Source organism: Salpingoeca rosetta (genome assembly GCF_000188695.1).
Source record: "Salpingoeca rosetta unplaced genomic scaffold supercont1.5, whole genome shotgun sequence".
Taxonomy (NCBI): domain Eukaryota; class Choanoflagellata; order Craspedida; family Salpingoecidae; genus Salpingoeca; species Salpingoeca rosetta.
In genome coordinates, this window is record NW_004754929.1 from 530,401 (window position 1) to 543,268 (window position 12,868).

The window sequence follows — 12,868 nt, forward strand, 5'->3', positions numbered from 1 at the left end:
GTGTGGTGCATGTGTGGGCATATGGTGAACCACCACCATTCCATCACAGCCAGCGTTGCGACACCATAAATTTTCCGCGACCGTTGCGGACGCAAACACTGCCAGCCAGCACCCAGCACAACAACGATGTCGTCCACGGCTGCGACGCCTGCGGCCAAAGCTGGCAGCAGTGGTGGCGGTAGCAGTGCCGCCAAGCGGAAGATGCTGCTGGTTGCTGCGTCAGACAAGAAATGGGCGGTCATCGACGAGGAGTTCCCAAACCCGACCGTTTCCGCCGCCCCTCACTCCGATGACGTCCAATGTGTCGCGTGAGTGCACACTGGATGCCTTGGCTCACTGCACTCCTCGCACACGCAGCTTGCGGCACGCTGAGCTTGCTTCACATGAGCTCAGTGAGCCGTCCTCACACCCGCGCACACCCGCGCACACACGCATATCTGCTGTGTATTTGTGCTTGCTCATACACCCTCACGCTTCCCACACATTCCCAACAGGTGGAGTTCAAACAACAAGTTTGTCACCACTGGTGGTTTGGATGGGAAGATTGTCATTTCCTCGTTGGACAAGAAGCCCGCTGCGCTCACCCTCCTGGAGGCTGGACCACAGCAGGTAGCAACAACAGCAACAACAACAGCAACAGCAACAGCAACAACACAGACTTGTGCCTGTTACATGCATACGTGTGTGTGTGTGTGCTTTTGGTGTTTGAATGTCGCAGCGCAAGACAAATGCTTTGTCAACTGACTGCCCGTAACCTGGCCACTGCATGACCCTGCTCACCTTGGTACCTCGAGCAGCCTGCTCACCTTGGTACCTCGACCATCTCACTTTCTCACCTTTACTTTTGTGCCATTTGTGTGTTGTATGTTGCGATTGTACAGCCCATCCACACGCTGGCCTTCTCAAAGAACTCCAACACGCTGGCGTATGGCGACGGCCAAGGCATCATCTCTCTGTTTGATCTCAGCAAGAAGCACGTGTCGCGCACCATCAACGGCTACAACGCAGCCATATCCTCCCTCTGCTACGACAAGGGCAGCGAGCAGCTTGTCTTTGGCGACCGCCTTGGCAACGTCGGCCTGTACAATGAGCTCGAAGACAGCACCTTTCACCTGCAGCGCGGCCCCTCCTCCGTAAGCGCTGCTGTCATGTGCGAAATTTGTATGTGTTTTTGTGCACGTGTATGTGTGCCGTAGCTGTTTACACGCATGTACCTTGGCTGCGCGCGCGCGCGTGTGTGTGTGTGTTGACCTTGGTTGTGTGCCAACAACGCCAACCGAAGCAAGCACGTCTGGGGCAGCGGTTCCTCTTCACTCGCACACAAGCACACACCTCATCCACTCATTCGCCATCTTTCGCTTGCTGTGACACGCACTCCATCCCCACACCATGCTATGACTTACGTACAACACACACTACACACTACACACTACACACTACACACACACACACACACACATACACTACACCACACACACTACACCACACACACACACACACACACACACACACACACACACACACACACACACACACACACACACACACACAAAACAGGCTGTCACGCAGGTTGCGTTTTCCCGCGCACGCCGCAACCTCGTTGCCGTGAGCCAGGACGGTGGCAGCGTGAATGTGTTTGACACCACGCGCTCCGGGCACGTGAACACGTTCAGCGCGCACACGAGCAAGGCGACGGGCGTTGCGTTCTACCCGAACGACAAACTGCTCATGTCCAGCGGATACGAGGGCACCGTCGTCTTCTACGACCTCCTGCAAATGAAGTGCGCGTGTTGCTTCGTGTGTGTGTGTGTGTGAGAAAAGTGGATCTCTCTCTCTCTCTCTCTTGCCGTTGGCTCCGTGACCATCTTCGTGCCTTCTGACCCCAGTTTCCATGATTCCATGACTGGTGTACCGTCCACCACGGCTCCCTTGACCACCACAGGCCGACGGGCGAGATCAAGGCTGGCACGCCGCTCACCAGCATTGCGCTGCGCATGGACGGAACGCGGCTCGCTGTCGGCTGTCTTGACGGTCCGTGTTGGCGTGCTGTGATGCTGTTATTGGTCGTCGCTGCTCTCACACAAGTTCCACCAAGCGAGACAGAAGACGCGGAAGACACACACACACACACACACACACACACACACACACACACACACACACACACACACACACACACACACACACACACACACACACACACACACGCATGCAGTGCGAGGTTAGGGCAGCAACTGACACGACATGCTCGTTGTGGAATTGCCTGCAGGCAAGGTTCAGGTGTACGACATTCGGCGGCGAGACCGCCCGCTGACGACAATCGATACAGAGACGCACCGCCCAGTCGTTGCCCTCGCTTATCAAGTCAGATCGCAAGACAAGTCTCGTTCACGCTCATCCGTACGTCATCTCGCGATACCGTTTGTGTGTGTGTGTGTGTGTGTGTGTGTGTGTGTGTGTGTGTGTGTGTGTGTGTGTGTGTGTGTGTGTGTGTGTGTGTGTGTGTGTGTGTGTGTTCGATGGCGCATTGTTCCATTCGTGCATTGCACCTCGGCCGGTTCGCGCAGTCAGACTGGACACTCCTCCACACACCACGGCACTACACCACCTCGCCCTCTCTTCACCACACCCCTCGTCATGTCACACCACGTCACCACACCACCTCACCCCACCACTTTATCTCCGGCCACCTGCAGGCGTCATCTTTGCGGCGTGCGGACACGAGCGCCGTCTCTGCTTCGAGCGCACGCACACACACGCAAGCACACGCGCACACGCCGGCATCATCGTCATCGTCTGCCGGTGGCGACTGGCGCGAAGGAACATCGCTCCGCTTGTCCTCCATCCCAGAGTCAGCATCATCCGCAGGTGTGCGCACGGCACATGCTTCTGTGATCACGTTGTGCATGCATAAGCGCATGACTGTGACAGTTGATTGTGGCTGCTCCCACGTGTGTTGTTGGTTGATGTGCATCCATCCCTTATTCACCACCATCATTGTCACCATCGCCACCGCCAACACTGGTCAGATGCGAGCCGGCGGTTGACATCTTCGTCCGGGACGTCATCGCAGCAGTTCCGCTCCCCAGCAACAGCAGGTGCACATGTAAACACTGGCGCGCATACGCACACGCACGCACACACACGCATATGCTTGACAGACACACATTGACGTTCACTCACTCACGCGTGTGTGCTTGCATTGCTTTCGCTTCAGACACACGCAAAAGCGGAGCCGCATCCGGATTTCAATCGCTGCAAACGCCAGGTGCACATGAGTACATGAGTTGATACACACACACACACACACACTGAGCACGTGTTTGATCCCATGCTCCCTCACATAATCACACACACACACACACAATTACGTGCCACGCACAAGTACATGCACACACACGCACACACACACACACACACACACACACACACACACACACACACACACACGGACACAAGTACATGCACACACACACAACAACAACAACAAAACAATACCAAGAACACTGACGATTGTGCTGTCCTGGTTTTGTGTATTGACAGCACGGTCATCTGGTGCGGGATTTGGCGGAACGAGTTTCCGTTCCAAGGTTGGCCTGTCCAGTGTCCGCCCCAACCGAGCTGGAGAGCAAGGACCGCCACAGTCCTCTCTGCGGCGCGAAGTTCCAATGAGCATATCTAGACCCCAGCGCAACACAGCCGCATCAGCAGTACCAAAAGCACCAACACCAGCATCATCAACAGCAGCAGCGGCGGCGAGGGAGACGGGCGCCGCGAACGCAACTGCGGATGAATCGTTTGCGCCGCCGACAGCGAGCGACAACAGGGGCAGCGCAAGAGCAACAGGCGGTGACCACAGATTCAGACAACAACAACAACAATCGCAGCAGCAGAAGCCTGGGGAGTACAGCGGGCGAGAGGATGTGGGATACAAGGTTGGCGGGGCGGCGCGTGCTGGGGAGAGACCGGCAGCGGCATATTCCGATCGCAGTGGTGTTGGCAGCGGTGTACTGGATGACAGCCGGCGATCGCAGCAGCAGCAGCAGCAGCAGCAGCAGCAGCAGCAGCAGCAGCGAGAAGAGAAGGAGGAGAGAAGGAGCCACACATCTATGCGAGCGGACGAGGATGAGGATGCACGAGTGCGGGCAGCCATGCGACCGGAAACAGCGAAAGCGCCGTTCTATTTGTCGCGCGCACCAGACACCATCGGCCACGACACCGCAGCAACGCCGCAGCGCACGGATGCGCAGCAAAGGGTTGCTAGTGGTGCCGTTGGTGGTGGTGGCGTGACGACTGCTGAGCCCGCGCTCACACGAAAGGCTTTTGAAGCGATGCAGGTGGGTGTGGGAGAAATCTGGGGGATGCCGGGGGGGGGGTGGGCTCAGGATGGTGTGTGTTGTTGAATGGGCCTCAGCGTTGCCATTCGGTTTTGCGTGTGTGTGAGTGAGAGAGTGAATGAGAGAGAGAGAGAGAGAGAGAGAGAGAGAGAGAGAGAGAGAGAGAGAGAGAGAGAGAGAGAGAGAGAGAGTACGTGTGTCTGGTTCCGCTTATTGCACCTGCTGCCGGAGCCACCGTTGCCTCACAAAGCAGCATGCCCACCTTCCACTGTGTATTTGCTTGCGTGCGTGTGCAGTCGACGTTGCTCGAGAGCGTGCGTGGGATGATTGATGCGGCGATGATGGATCTTCGCTTTGAAGTCCAGCGTGATGTCCACAACATGCACCTCGAAATGTTCAGGCAGTTTGAGGTCCAGAAGGTGCGCGACATGCGACATGTGTGCTGTGTGTGCTGTGTGTGCTTGCAGGTGCTTACACATGGACGCACGCGCATGTGATAGATTAGTTGGATCACTGGCACCATCATGTGCTTGTCAGCAGCTCTAATCCTCAACACATAGCTCACCACCACCTCCACCACCACCACCACCTCTACCGTCTGCAGCGCGAAGTGCAGTCGATGGTGGCGAGCCAGTCTGTGCGGGACGACGTGATTGGGGAGCTGGAGGCGTTGCGGAACGAGAACCAGCAGTTGCGGCTGCGACTGGACGCGCAGCACATTGGCAGCAGCAACAACGGCAGCAGCAACAGGGTGTAGACGAGGTGGCGGCGCGGTTGCTGGTCATGCGGATAGCTTGCGGTGCTGACGGGATATTGTGATGCGTGCCTCTTGTGACGTGTACACCTTGTTTTCTTTGTTTGTGCACGTGAATAAACGCGACTTTGTTTACATTAAGTCGAACAGACACACAGACACACAGCCACACAGACATACACAAACACATGCACACACACAGACATAGACACAGACATAGACACACACACACACACACACACACACACACATACACACACATACACGCACACGCACACACACGAGGAGGCAGCTTCAGTTTGTCGATGGCGGGCACATGCGCATGTCGTGAATGCTCGTGATAAAGTACTCGACAACACGATCACCGCCACCATCATCACCATCGCCATCATCATCGTGTGTGGTCAAGTCAAACTTTCCATTCGTTTCTGCAGGAGAACGCAAACAAAACAACAGTCACACACATGTATGCAGGCAGTACATGTCAGCGTGAGCATGTCGTGTATGTGTGTGTGTGTGTGTGTCAGCGTTCTGGGCGATTCTGTGCATGTGTACGTGTACGCATGTGTGTCGGCACATGTGGATGCATGCAGGCACGGATGGTCGTGCTTACGCGGCGCGAGCGGGACGTGCGGCGCGAGACGGACGGAGATGACGTTGGCGGCCGGGTCAATCGCAACAACCTCGCACTCCTGATGGCCATTTGAGCAGTGGTGGTGGCGGCAGCCGTGTGAGTAACCACTATCACATGCAGCACACAGCACAGCACACACACACACACACACATATGTTGGGCAGGTGTCGCACCTTGAAGTCTGACACCTGCGGGGAATATGTCTCCGACATCTCCAGCACCTGAAAGAAAGCGGGCGGGGTTGCGAAGGAGCAGCACACGCGTCATGCGCATGAAAGCCAGTAAATCGAATATTCACAGGTGCACAGGTGCACAGGTGCACAGGTGCACAGGTGCACAGGTGCACACACACACACACACACACACACACACACACACACACACACACACCTTGATTGCGAGGCGGTCGCCCTGCTTCGGCTCTCCCGTCACCTCCGGCCACGCCGAATAGTCACCAACATCGCTACCAACACCAACACCATCGTGTGTCGCTGCCCCCACCATCATTGCCGGTGTTGACGCTGATGTTGCTTGTGCTTGTGTTCCTGGCTTTGGTACTGCCATCGCGGATGTGTTCGAGGGCGCGTGAGGCGTTGCGGGCGTGCTGGCCATGCCACTTGCTCGTTTCGGCGTCACTTCTGCTGTCGAGTTGGTCTTCCTCGCTGGCGTCTTTTTCTGTGGTGTTGCGCCCAACGCGTCCCCAGCCGTCTCCTTGGTCCCTTCCTCTTCACGATCACGATCACCCTCGCCCTCCTGCTGGTCCTTCTTCCCTCGTCCCCTGCGCCCTCTCCGCCCTCGCCTCCTTCTTCGCCTTTTCCCCGTCTGCGGCGTGTCTGCTTCGCTGGCGTCTCCATCACCAGCAGCGCTCGTGTCTGCAACGGAGTCTGCCGTTGTGTCCATCGCTCCAGCCGTGCTTGAAGCCGATGCTGCTGTGTCCGCAGCCAGCTGCACTGATGGTGTGCCATGTTCGCTTGTCTTGTTGCTCTGTTGTGCGAGTGTATCTGGTGTGGTTTCCTTGGCCGTCTTCTTGTTTGATTTCTTGCCTTTGTCCTTGCCATCCTTTGTCTTGTCCTTCTTCTTCTTCGCTTTGTCCTTCTTGTGCTGCTTGTCATCCGCGGCTTGCCCGGCATCCTGCTCGTCTTGCTGTTCCTGCTTCTTTTCTTGCTTCTTCTGCTTCTTTTGCTTCGTGGTCTTGGCTCGCTTTGCTGCCGACTCACGTGCGTCAGCGTCCTCACTGCATTGCGCCTCTGATCCCGTCACTATACCGGTGCTGCTGCTTCTGCGCTTTGGCGTGGAAGACGGCATCGGGGCTATTGCAGGGAACGAGGGCATGGCGAAAGGGTTGGCTGCTTGGGAGAGAAGGGACTGCAGATTCCACGATGGCTGCATGCCGCCAAACGGCACCACCGTCGGATACGCCTGTGGTGCCCGCTCGCCGTTGCCAAACACCCTGCATACGGCACGTTTCCCATTGTGGTGATAAGGAGCAGTGAGCAACAACATTCAGGAAGCCAATGGCCTCACAGAGGGTAGCTGAACCTGTGGAGACGACGAGAGGGAAGCACGTGCACGCAAACAAACACATATACACAGGGATACACACACAGGCACACAGAGGTACATACACCCCACACGCACACGCACACACAGAGGTACACACGCACATGCACATGCACACACAGAGGTACATACACCCCACATGCACACGCACCCACACGCACCCATACACACCCATGCACGTACCAGAGGCAGTCGTTGTCGCGAAGAACGGATGTAGATTGGTCGTCGCGCAAGGGACAGCCGTCCAAGTACAGCGTGACTGGCGCTTTCAGCTTGGTCAGCTTGCGCACGTGCTGTGCCACATCCTTGATGGTGTTGGCGCTTTCGACATCGCTCACTTCCAGCCACAACGGCGCCGGCTGCCCGGCCGCAAACACAAGCTTCACGCGCATAGATGGCGGTAGAAAAGAACCGTCAAACCTTGTTGTTGTTGTTGCTTGCTTTCTTTCTCCTCCGATGGACAACAACAGAGTCTCTGCCACTTCCACTGCAACACAAACCACACTGGCAAACAAACTGGCTGGCGTTCGTTCTCTTTCGCCTTTGGCTGGCTGTGGAGTCGTGAAGATTGGTGAATATTTTCATGCAACATTCATTCCAGCCAAACACAGCGCAACAAAAAGGCACAAGCGCACAACAACAAACCCACGTGCAACGCCATCACCGCAAGCCAGCCGCACAGCACACGCACAGCCGTCAGTCACCATGTCGGGTCTCAAGGTCTTTGAGGCCAACGATGTCAAGGTGTACAACTTGACAGCGGGGAGAGATGTTCCCATGTGGCTCTCCGAGCGCAAGCGCAGGCAGCTGCTGAAAAAGGATCCAGAGCTCAAGGTGGGGGCATGAAAGAGAACGCATGCTCCTTTGTCGGGTGGTGGATTTTACCGCTGCATTGTTGTTGCCGTTGCTCTTGCTGTTGTGGGTATTGGGTGTGAAGGGTAGTGCTGTTTCGGGCGCATACGCTGGGAGGTGGGTGTACTGATAGGAACTCAAACGAAACCTGGGTTGTGGTTGCTAGCGTCGAGTGGAGTTGATCCAAGACTTTGACTTTCCGACCGCGTGTGACGCGATTACCATCTCGCCAGACCAGCAATACGTGTTGGCCTGTGGTACGTTGGGAACATGCCAAGGCGGGAATGGTGAACTGCACTTTGTGGAGTGGGGCCAAGGTGGTTTGCGTTTTTGAGTACCTGCAAGACCCATGTCTCACATGTTGGAATCGTTGATTGATGTGCTGCTGTCACTCCTCCAGGCACCTACAAGCCGCGCGTCCGGTGTTTCGAGCTTTCTCAAATGTCCATGAAGTTTGAACGACACATCAACTGCGAAGGTTGGTACTGCTACCAGCGTGTGTGTGTGTGTGTGTGTGTGTGTGTGTGTGTGTGTGTGTGTGTGTGTATGTATGGGCGTGTGTGCGCCCCTTCTTGTGCGCCCCTTCTTGTGCGCCCTTCTTGTGCGTGTGACAAGTGTCTGTTCTCCCACGTGCGGAAATGATCTTCTAACGTGAACAAATCTATCCCACCTTCATCTCACTCTGCCACTGTCCTCTCCACCCCCCCCCCGCGGCGCACTGCCATGTTCGCCTACCACCAGCACACAAACTCCTCATGCTGTCGGAGGACTACACCAAGTTTGCGATGCTTCTTGCCGACCGCTACATTGAGCTTCACGCCGCGGGCGGTGTGCACTACAGGGTATGCGCCCGCTTGTCTGCTCACACACGTTGTGCTTCCACATTGCAATGTGGTGATGTCTGTGACTCAATAGACATCGTGGCTGAACACGGCGCCCATGTCTTGTGTCTGTCCCCATCCAACCTCCTTGTTCCTTCCACCCCCTTGCTCCTCTGTTGTTTCTGTTCCTCGTTTCACGCGTCCCAACTCTCCCTAATTCACCATTGGCTCGCCCATTCCACAACCCAAACTGTCTTCATTTCCCGCCGCTTCTCACCCCTGTTTCCGTCCGCACTTCACCGCCTGCAGACGCGCATCCCCAACTATGGGCGGGACCTCGCCTACTTCAAGCCCACAGCAGACTTGCTGGTCGCTGGCCTGAACAACGTGTATGCGCTGAACCTTGCCGAGGGCCGCTTCAAGGAGCCGCTGTCGTGCCCGCGAACGTCATTCACCAGTCTTGACCTCAACCCAGTCAACGGTCTCCTTGCCGCAGGCACCGCACAGGTGGGCAGGTGGGGGGAGGCGCGATGATTTGGTGTTGCGCACTTTACCATTCACACACACACACACACACACACACACACACACACACACACACACACACACACACACACACATGGGTGATTGCACGATGACTGACGCCTGTGCATTCTGACACTTCGGTATCTCACCACACACTTCTCCTTCATCCCCGACCTCGCTACACCACCACCACCACCACCATCATCATCATGACGATGGCAGGCTGCGGTGAAGTGCTTTGACCCGCGCACAGCCAACACGGCCATTGCGTCGCTCGATGTCATGCGTGGCATCCCGCCCTCAACCCAGCGCAGAATGTCAGTGCCAACTCGTGGTCTGTGGTCGTTGCTGGCGCCCACAGCACGAGTAATGTGTTTCCGCGCACATGCGATGCTCGTGTCGTCGTCATCATCCCATATGTTTCCGAATCACCCCCTTGTTTCCTTCATCCTGCCACACCTCACCACTACCACCACCATCACCACCACGACCATGATGATGGTTACTGCGTGTGCAGAAAGGGCATTCCGGAGATAACGACGCTGCAGTTCCTGCGCAACGGGCTCGGGCTCGCTGTCGGCACCGCATCGGGGCAGGTCCTCGTCTACGATATCCGAAGCACAAAGCCGGTGGGGCATGCTGGTCACACGTGTACTGAGCCCCGTGCTTGTCGTTTGTGTGTGTGTGTGTGTGTGTGTGTGTGTGTGTGTTTGTCGTGTGTGTGTGCGTGTGCGTGTGTCGTGTGTGTGTGCGTGTGTGTTTGTCGTGTGTGTGTGTGTGCGTGTTCTTGCGTTTGACTTCTTGCGTTTGACTTCAGACACGTTGGTGACTCACTTTCACTGTCACCCGCTTGATCGTTCTGCAGATGGTGGTCAAGGACCACAACTACGGCCTGCCCATTACATACATCAATGAACACGACATCTCAGATAATGTATGCACGCCAATTGCCACCTTACACCGCATGCTTTCTTCGCATCGACCCACTCTGCAATTCCCCAAACACACACACAGACACAGACACGCACGCACACACGCACACACACACACACGCACAGGCACACACACACACACACACACAGGCACACACACACACACACACAGACACACACACACGCAGGCACAGACGCACATAGACACACACACGCACACTCAAGCATCCCCCCACTTTGTGCATTCGTTGTTCGTGCATTCGCTCATCGGCCAACCCAACGTGTCACCGTGTGTTTGTACCGACTACCAGATGATGACCGTTGATCGCAAGGGTGTCAAATTCTGGAACAAGGAGACGGGCAAGAACTACCTTGCGTTTGAGGTGCGCACTTGCTCGCATCACATTGTGGACGTCTGTATTGTGTTCGTGTGTGTATGCATGTGTATGTGTATTTGTACGCGCATGTGTACCTTTTCTTGCCTGCATGTGCGTCTCAATACCGCAGTACCCCATGTCCCATCACCTCCAATTACACTCACTCCACCCCCCCCCCCCAAATTCACCCTCTGCCGCCGGTGCAGGCTGATGCGGACATCAACTGCGCGGCCATGTTCCCCAACTCGGGCCTGTTCTTCCTGGGCGGCGAGGAGTCCAAGGTCATGTCGTACTTCATCCCCGCGCTCGGTCCTGCCCCGAAGTGGTGCGGGTACCTCGACACGGTTGCCGACGAGCTGGACGAAGACGAGCAGCCGGTCGTGTACGACGACTACAAGTTTGTCACCCGCGAGGACCTTGGCCGCCTTGGGCTGACGGACCTGATTGGCACGGGCGTCCTGCGTGCACACATGCACGGGTTCTTCGTTGACGCGCGGCTCTACAACGAAGCCGTGGAGGCCCTCAACCCCTTTGCACATGAGGAGTACAGGTGCGAGCCACAGGCACTTGGCGGTGGTAGTTGTGTACGCTTTGTGTGCTGTGTTTGTACGTGTGTACTGTGTTTGTTTGTGTGTGATGTGAGCGTGTGAAGTGAGTGTGTGATGTGAGTGTGTGTGCGTGTATACATGTGCACGTGTGTGCGTTGTTGCAACTCTCTGCGAATTGTCTGTCGTTCGTTGTTCGCGTTTGCGCGTGCATCGTCCACCACCGTGGATACCACAGCCTCACCCAAACCTCCCTCCTCTCCTTTCTCGCGCCTCCCCCTGCGTCCCTGCTGCTGCGCAGGCAACAGCGGATCAAGGAGCAGCTTGAGAAGGGGACGGCCTCGCGGCTGCAGATGGAGAAGCTGCGGTGGAAGCTGCCCAAGGTCAACCGCCTGCTCGCCAAGAAGATGATGGCCCTCGAGGGCATCAAGGCTGAGAAGATGCAGGAGGAGATGAAGGAGGCCGCTCTCGGTGAGCTGGCGCAGGGCCAGGCCAGCAGCGCGGCCGGCGGTGATGCGGACGCTAACACATCATCAGCAACGGAAGCAACAGCAGCGGCAGCGGCGGGGAAGAAGAAGAGCACCATGTCGGTGGATGACCTGATTGACCCGCGGTTTGGCGCCATCTTCACCGACCCCGAGTTTGAGGTGGACGAGGCTGCGGAGGAGTACCGGGCGTGGCGGCCAAACCGGCACCTGGCTGCAGAGGTGAACAGGCGCGCAGACGGCATTGGCGCGTATGACGACGACGATGACGAGGACTCTGGGCCCGAGGGGCGCGGCAGTGATGATGAGGAGGAGGAAGCCGCGCTCATGCAGGACCTGCTTGGTGTGCAGCCTGATCACGACGATGACGACAATGAGGATGATGGCGATGACGATGGGTACGGTGGTCGCTCGCGGCGGGGCAGGAAGCAGCGGGGCAAGGCGATGCGGACGGGGCGTGACGGCGGGCCACGCCTGCAGGAGGACCAGGGCGACGTGGACATTCGGCCCATGCAGACATCGGCCATGAGCGCGGCCCGCAAGGAGGCCAAGTCAACGACGTTTGCCAAGCTGCTTGAGGCGACGGCCGGCGCGGAGGATGACGAGGACATGGGGCGCAGAACGCGCCGGGTTGCTGGCGGCAAAGTGGCGCACATTTCCATGCGCAAGGCCGGGAAGAAAACGGGCGAGAAGTCGGCACAGCAGAAGCGGGAGGAAGAGGTGGAGCGCAGGCAGGGCAAGCGTGGCATTCGAAGCTTGGGGCTGCGCAAGCCTAGCACAGTCGCTTACTGGCGTGGTCGCAAGGTGCGCAAGTAAAGCGCGCGCTCTCGTGTGTGTGTGCGTGTGCGTGTGTGTGTGTGTGTGTGCGTGTGTGTGTTTGTGTGTGCGTGTGTGTTTGTGTGTGCGTGTGTGTGCGTGTGTGCGCGCGTGTGTGTGTGTGTGTGAGGTTGTCGCTGTCGCTCTTTCGCGTGTCAGTGCGTTTGTGTATGTGTGGTTTCTTGGTTACACAGTACTCAAGTACACGATCAGCAATTGCCTCCAGCTAG

At 56.9% G+C, this 12,868-nt stretch overlaps 4 protein-coding genes across 4 annotated transcripts in view; 3 read left to right on the forward strand and 1 right to left on the reverse strand.

Moving 5' to 3' along the window:
• PTSG_11848 (uncharacterized protein) overlaps positions 1-101 on the forward strand; it is a 2,208-nt gene extending 2,107 nt beyond the window's left edge. Inside the window, exon 4 of the mRNA XM_004996614.1 lies at positions 1-101. This exon is cut by the window's left edge and continues 590 nt beyond it. The gene's annotated coding sequence lies outside the window, so the exon portion shown is untranslated.
• Positions 84-5,218, forward strand: PTSG_11849 (uncharacterized protein). Its single transcript, XM_004996615.1, has 12 exons — positions 84-308; positions 495-609; positions 882-1,133; positions 1,558-1,781; positions 1,943-2,031; positions 2,270-2,400; positions 2,697-2,868; positions 3,030-3,098; positions 3,218-3,268; positions 3,544-4,337; positions 4,634-4,756; positions 4,942-5,218. The coding sequence occupies exons 1-12, from the start codon at positions 127-129 to the stop codon at positions 5,092-5,094; spliced, it is 2,355 nt and encodes a 784-aa protein (XP_004996672.1). The 5' UTR covers positions 84-126; the 3' UTR covers positions 5,095-5,218.
• Positions 5,219-5,320: 102 nt separating this feature from the next.
• PTSG_02187 (uncharacterized protein) lies at positions 5,321-7,847 on the reverse strand. Its single transcript, XM_004996616.1, has 5 exons — positions 7,469-7,847; positions 6,116-7,175; positions 5,899-5,946; positions 5,705-5,783; positions 5,321-5,519 (listed from the first exon to the last, which is right to left on the reverse strand). The coding sequence occupies exons 1-5, from the start codon at positions 7,675-7,677 to the stop codon at positions 5,386-5,388; spliced, it is 1,530 nt and encodes a 509-aa protein (XP_004996673.1). The 5' UTR covers positions 7,678-7,847; the 3' UTR covers positions 5,321-5,385.
• Positions 7,848-7,875: 28 nt separating this feature from the next.
• PTSG_02188 (uncharacterized protein) lies at positions 7,876-12,859 on the forward strand. The gene is made up of 11 exons (XM_004996617.1): positions 7,876-8,119; positions 8,304-8,394; positions 8,538-8,615; positions 8,879-8,979; positions 9,268-9,465; positions 9,706-9,800; positions 10,001-10,112; positions 10,349-10,417; positions 10,727-10,798; positions 10,999-11,342; positions 11,639-12,859. The coding sequence occupies exons 1-11, from the start codon at positions 7,991-7,993 to the stop codon at positions 12,636-12,638; spliced, it is 2,289 nt and encodes a 762-aa protein (XP_004996674.1). The 5' UTR covers positions 7,876-7,990; the 3' UTR covers positions 12,639-12,859.
• The last annotated feature ends 9 nt before the right edge of the window (positions 12,860-12,868 follow it).

Bases quoted from the DNA above. Each gene is read 5' to 3' on its own strand.
- PTSG_11849 (XM_004996615.1), top strand. From the start codon at position 127: ATGTCGTCCACGGCTGCGACGCCTGCGGCCAAAGCTGGCAGCAGTGGT. The intron at 2,869-3,029 runs GTGTGCGCACGG...AACACTGGTCAG, and splicing joins AGAGTCAGCATCATCCGCAG to ATGCGAGCCGGCGGTTGACA. The intron at 3,099-3,217 runs GTGCACATGTAA...CTTTCGCTTCAG, and splicing joins CCGCTCCCCAGCAACAGCAG to ACACACGCAAAAGCGGAGCC.
- PTSG_02187 (XM_004996616.1), bottom strand. From the start codon at position 7,677: ATGCGCGTGAAGCTTGTGTTTGCGGCCGGGCAGCCGGCGCCGTTGTGG. The intron at 7,176-7,468 runs GTACGTGCATGG...TGCCGTATGCAG, and splicing joins CGCGACAACGACTGCCTCTG to GGTGTTTGGCAACGGCGAGC. The intron at 5,947-6,115 runs GTGTGTGTGTGT...GCTTTCTTTCAG, and splicing joins GCGACCGCCTCGCAATCAAG to GTGCTGGAGATGTCGGAGAC.
- PTSG_02188 (XM_004996617.1), top strand. From the start codon at position 7,991: ATGTCGGGTCTCAAGGTCTTTGAGGCCAACGATGTCAAGGTGTACAAC. The intron at 8,980-9,267 runs GTATGCGCCCGC...CACCGCCTGCAG, and splicing joins CGGGCGGTGTGCACTACAGG to ACGCGCATCCCCAACTATGG. The intron at 10,799-10,998 runs GTGCGCACTTGC...CCGCCGGTGCAG, and splicing joins AGAACTACCTTGCGTTTGAG to GCTGATGCGGACATCAACTG.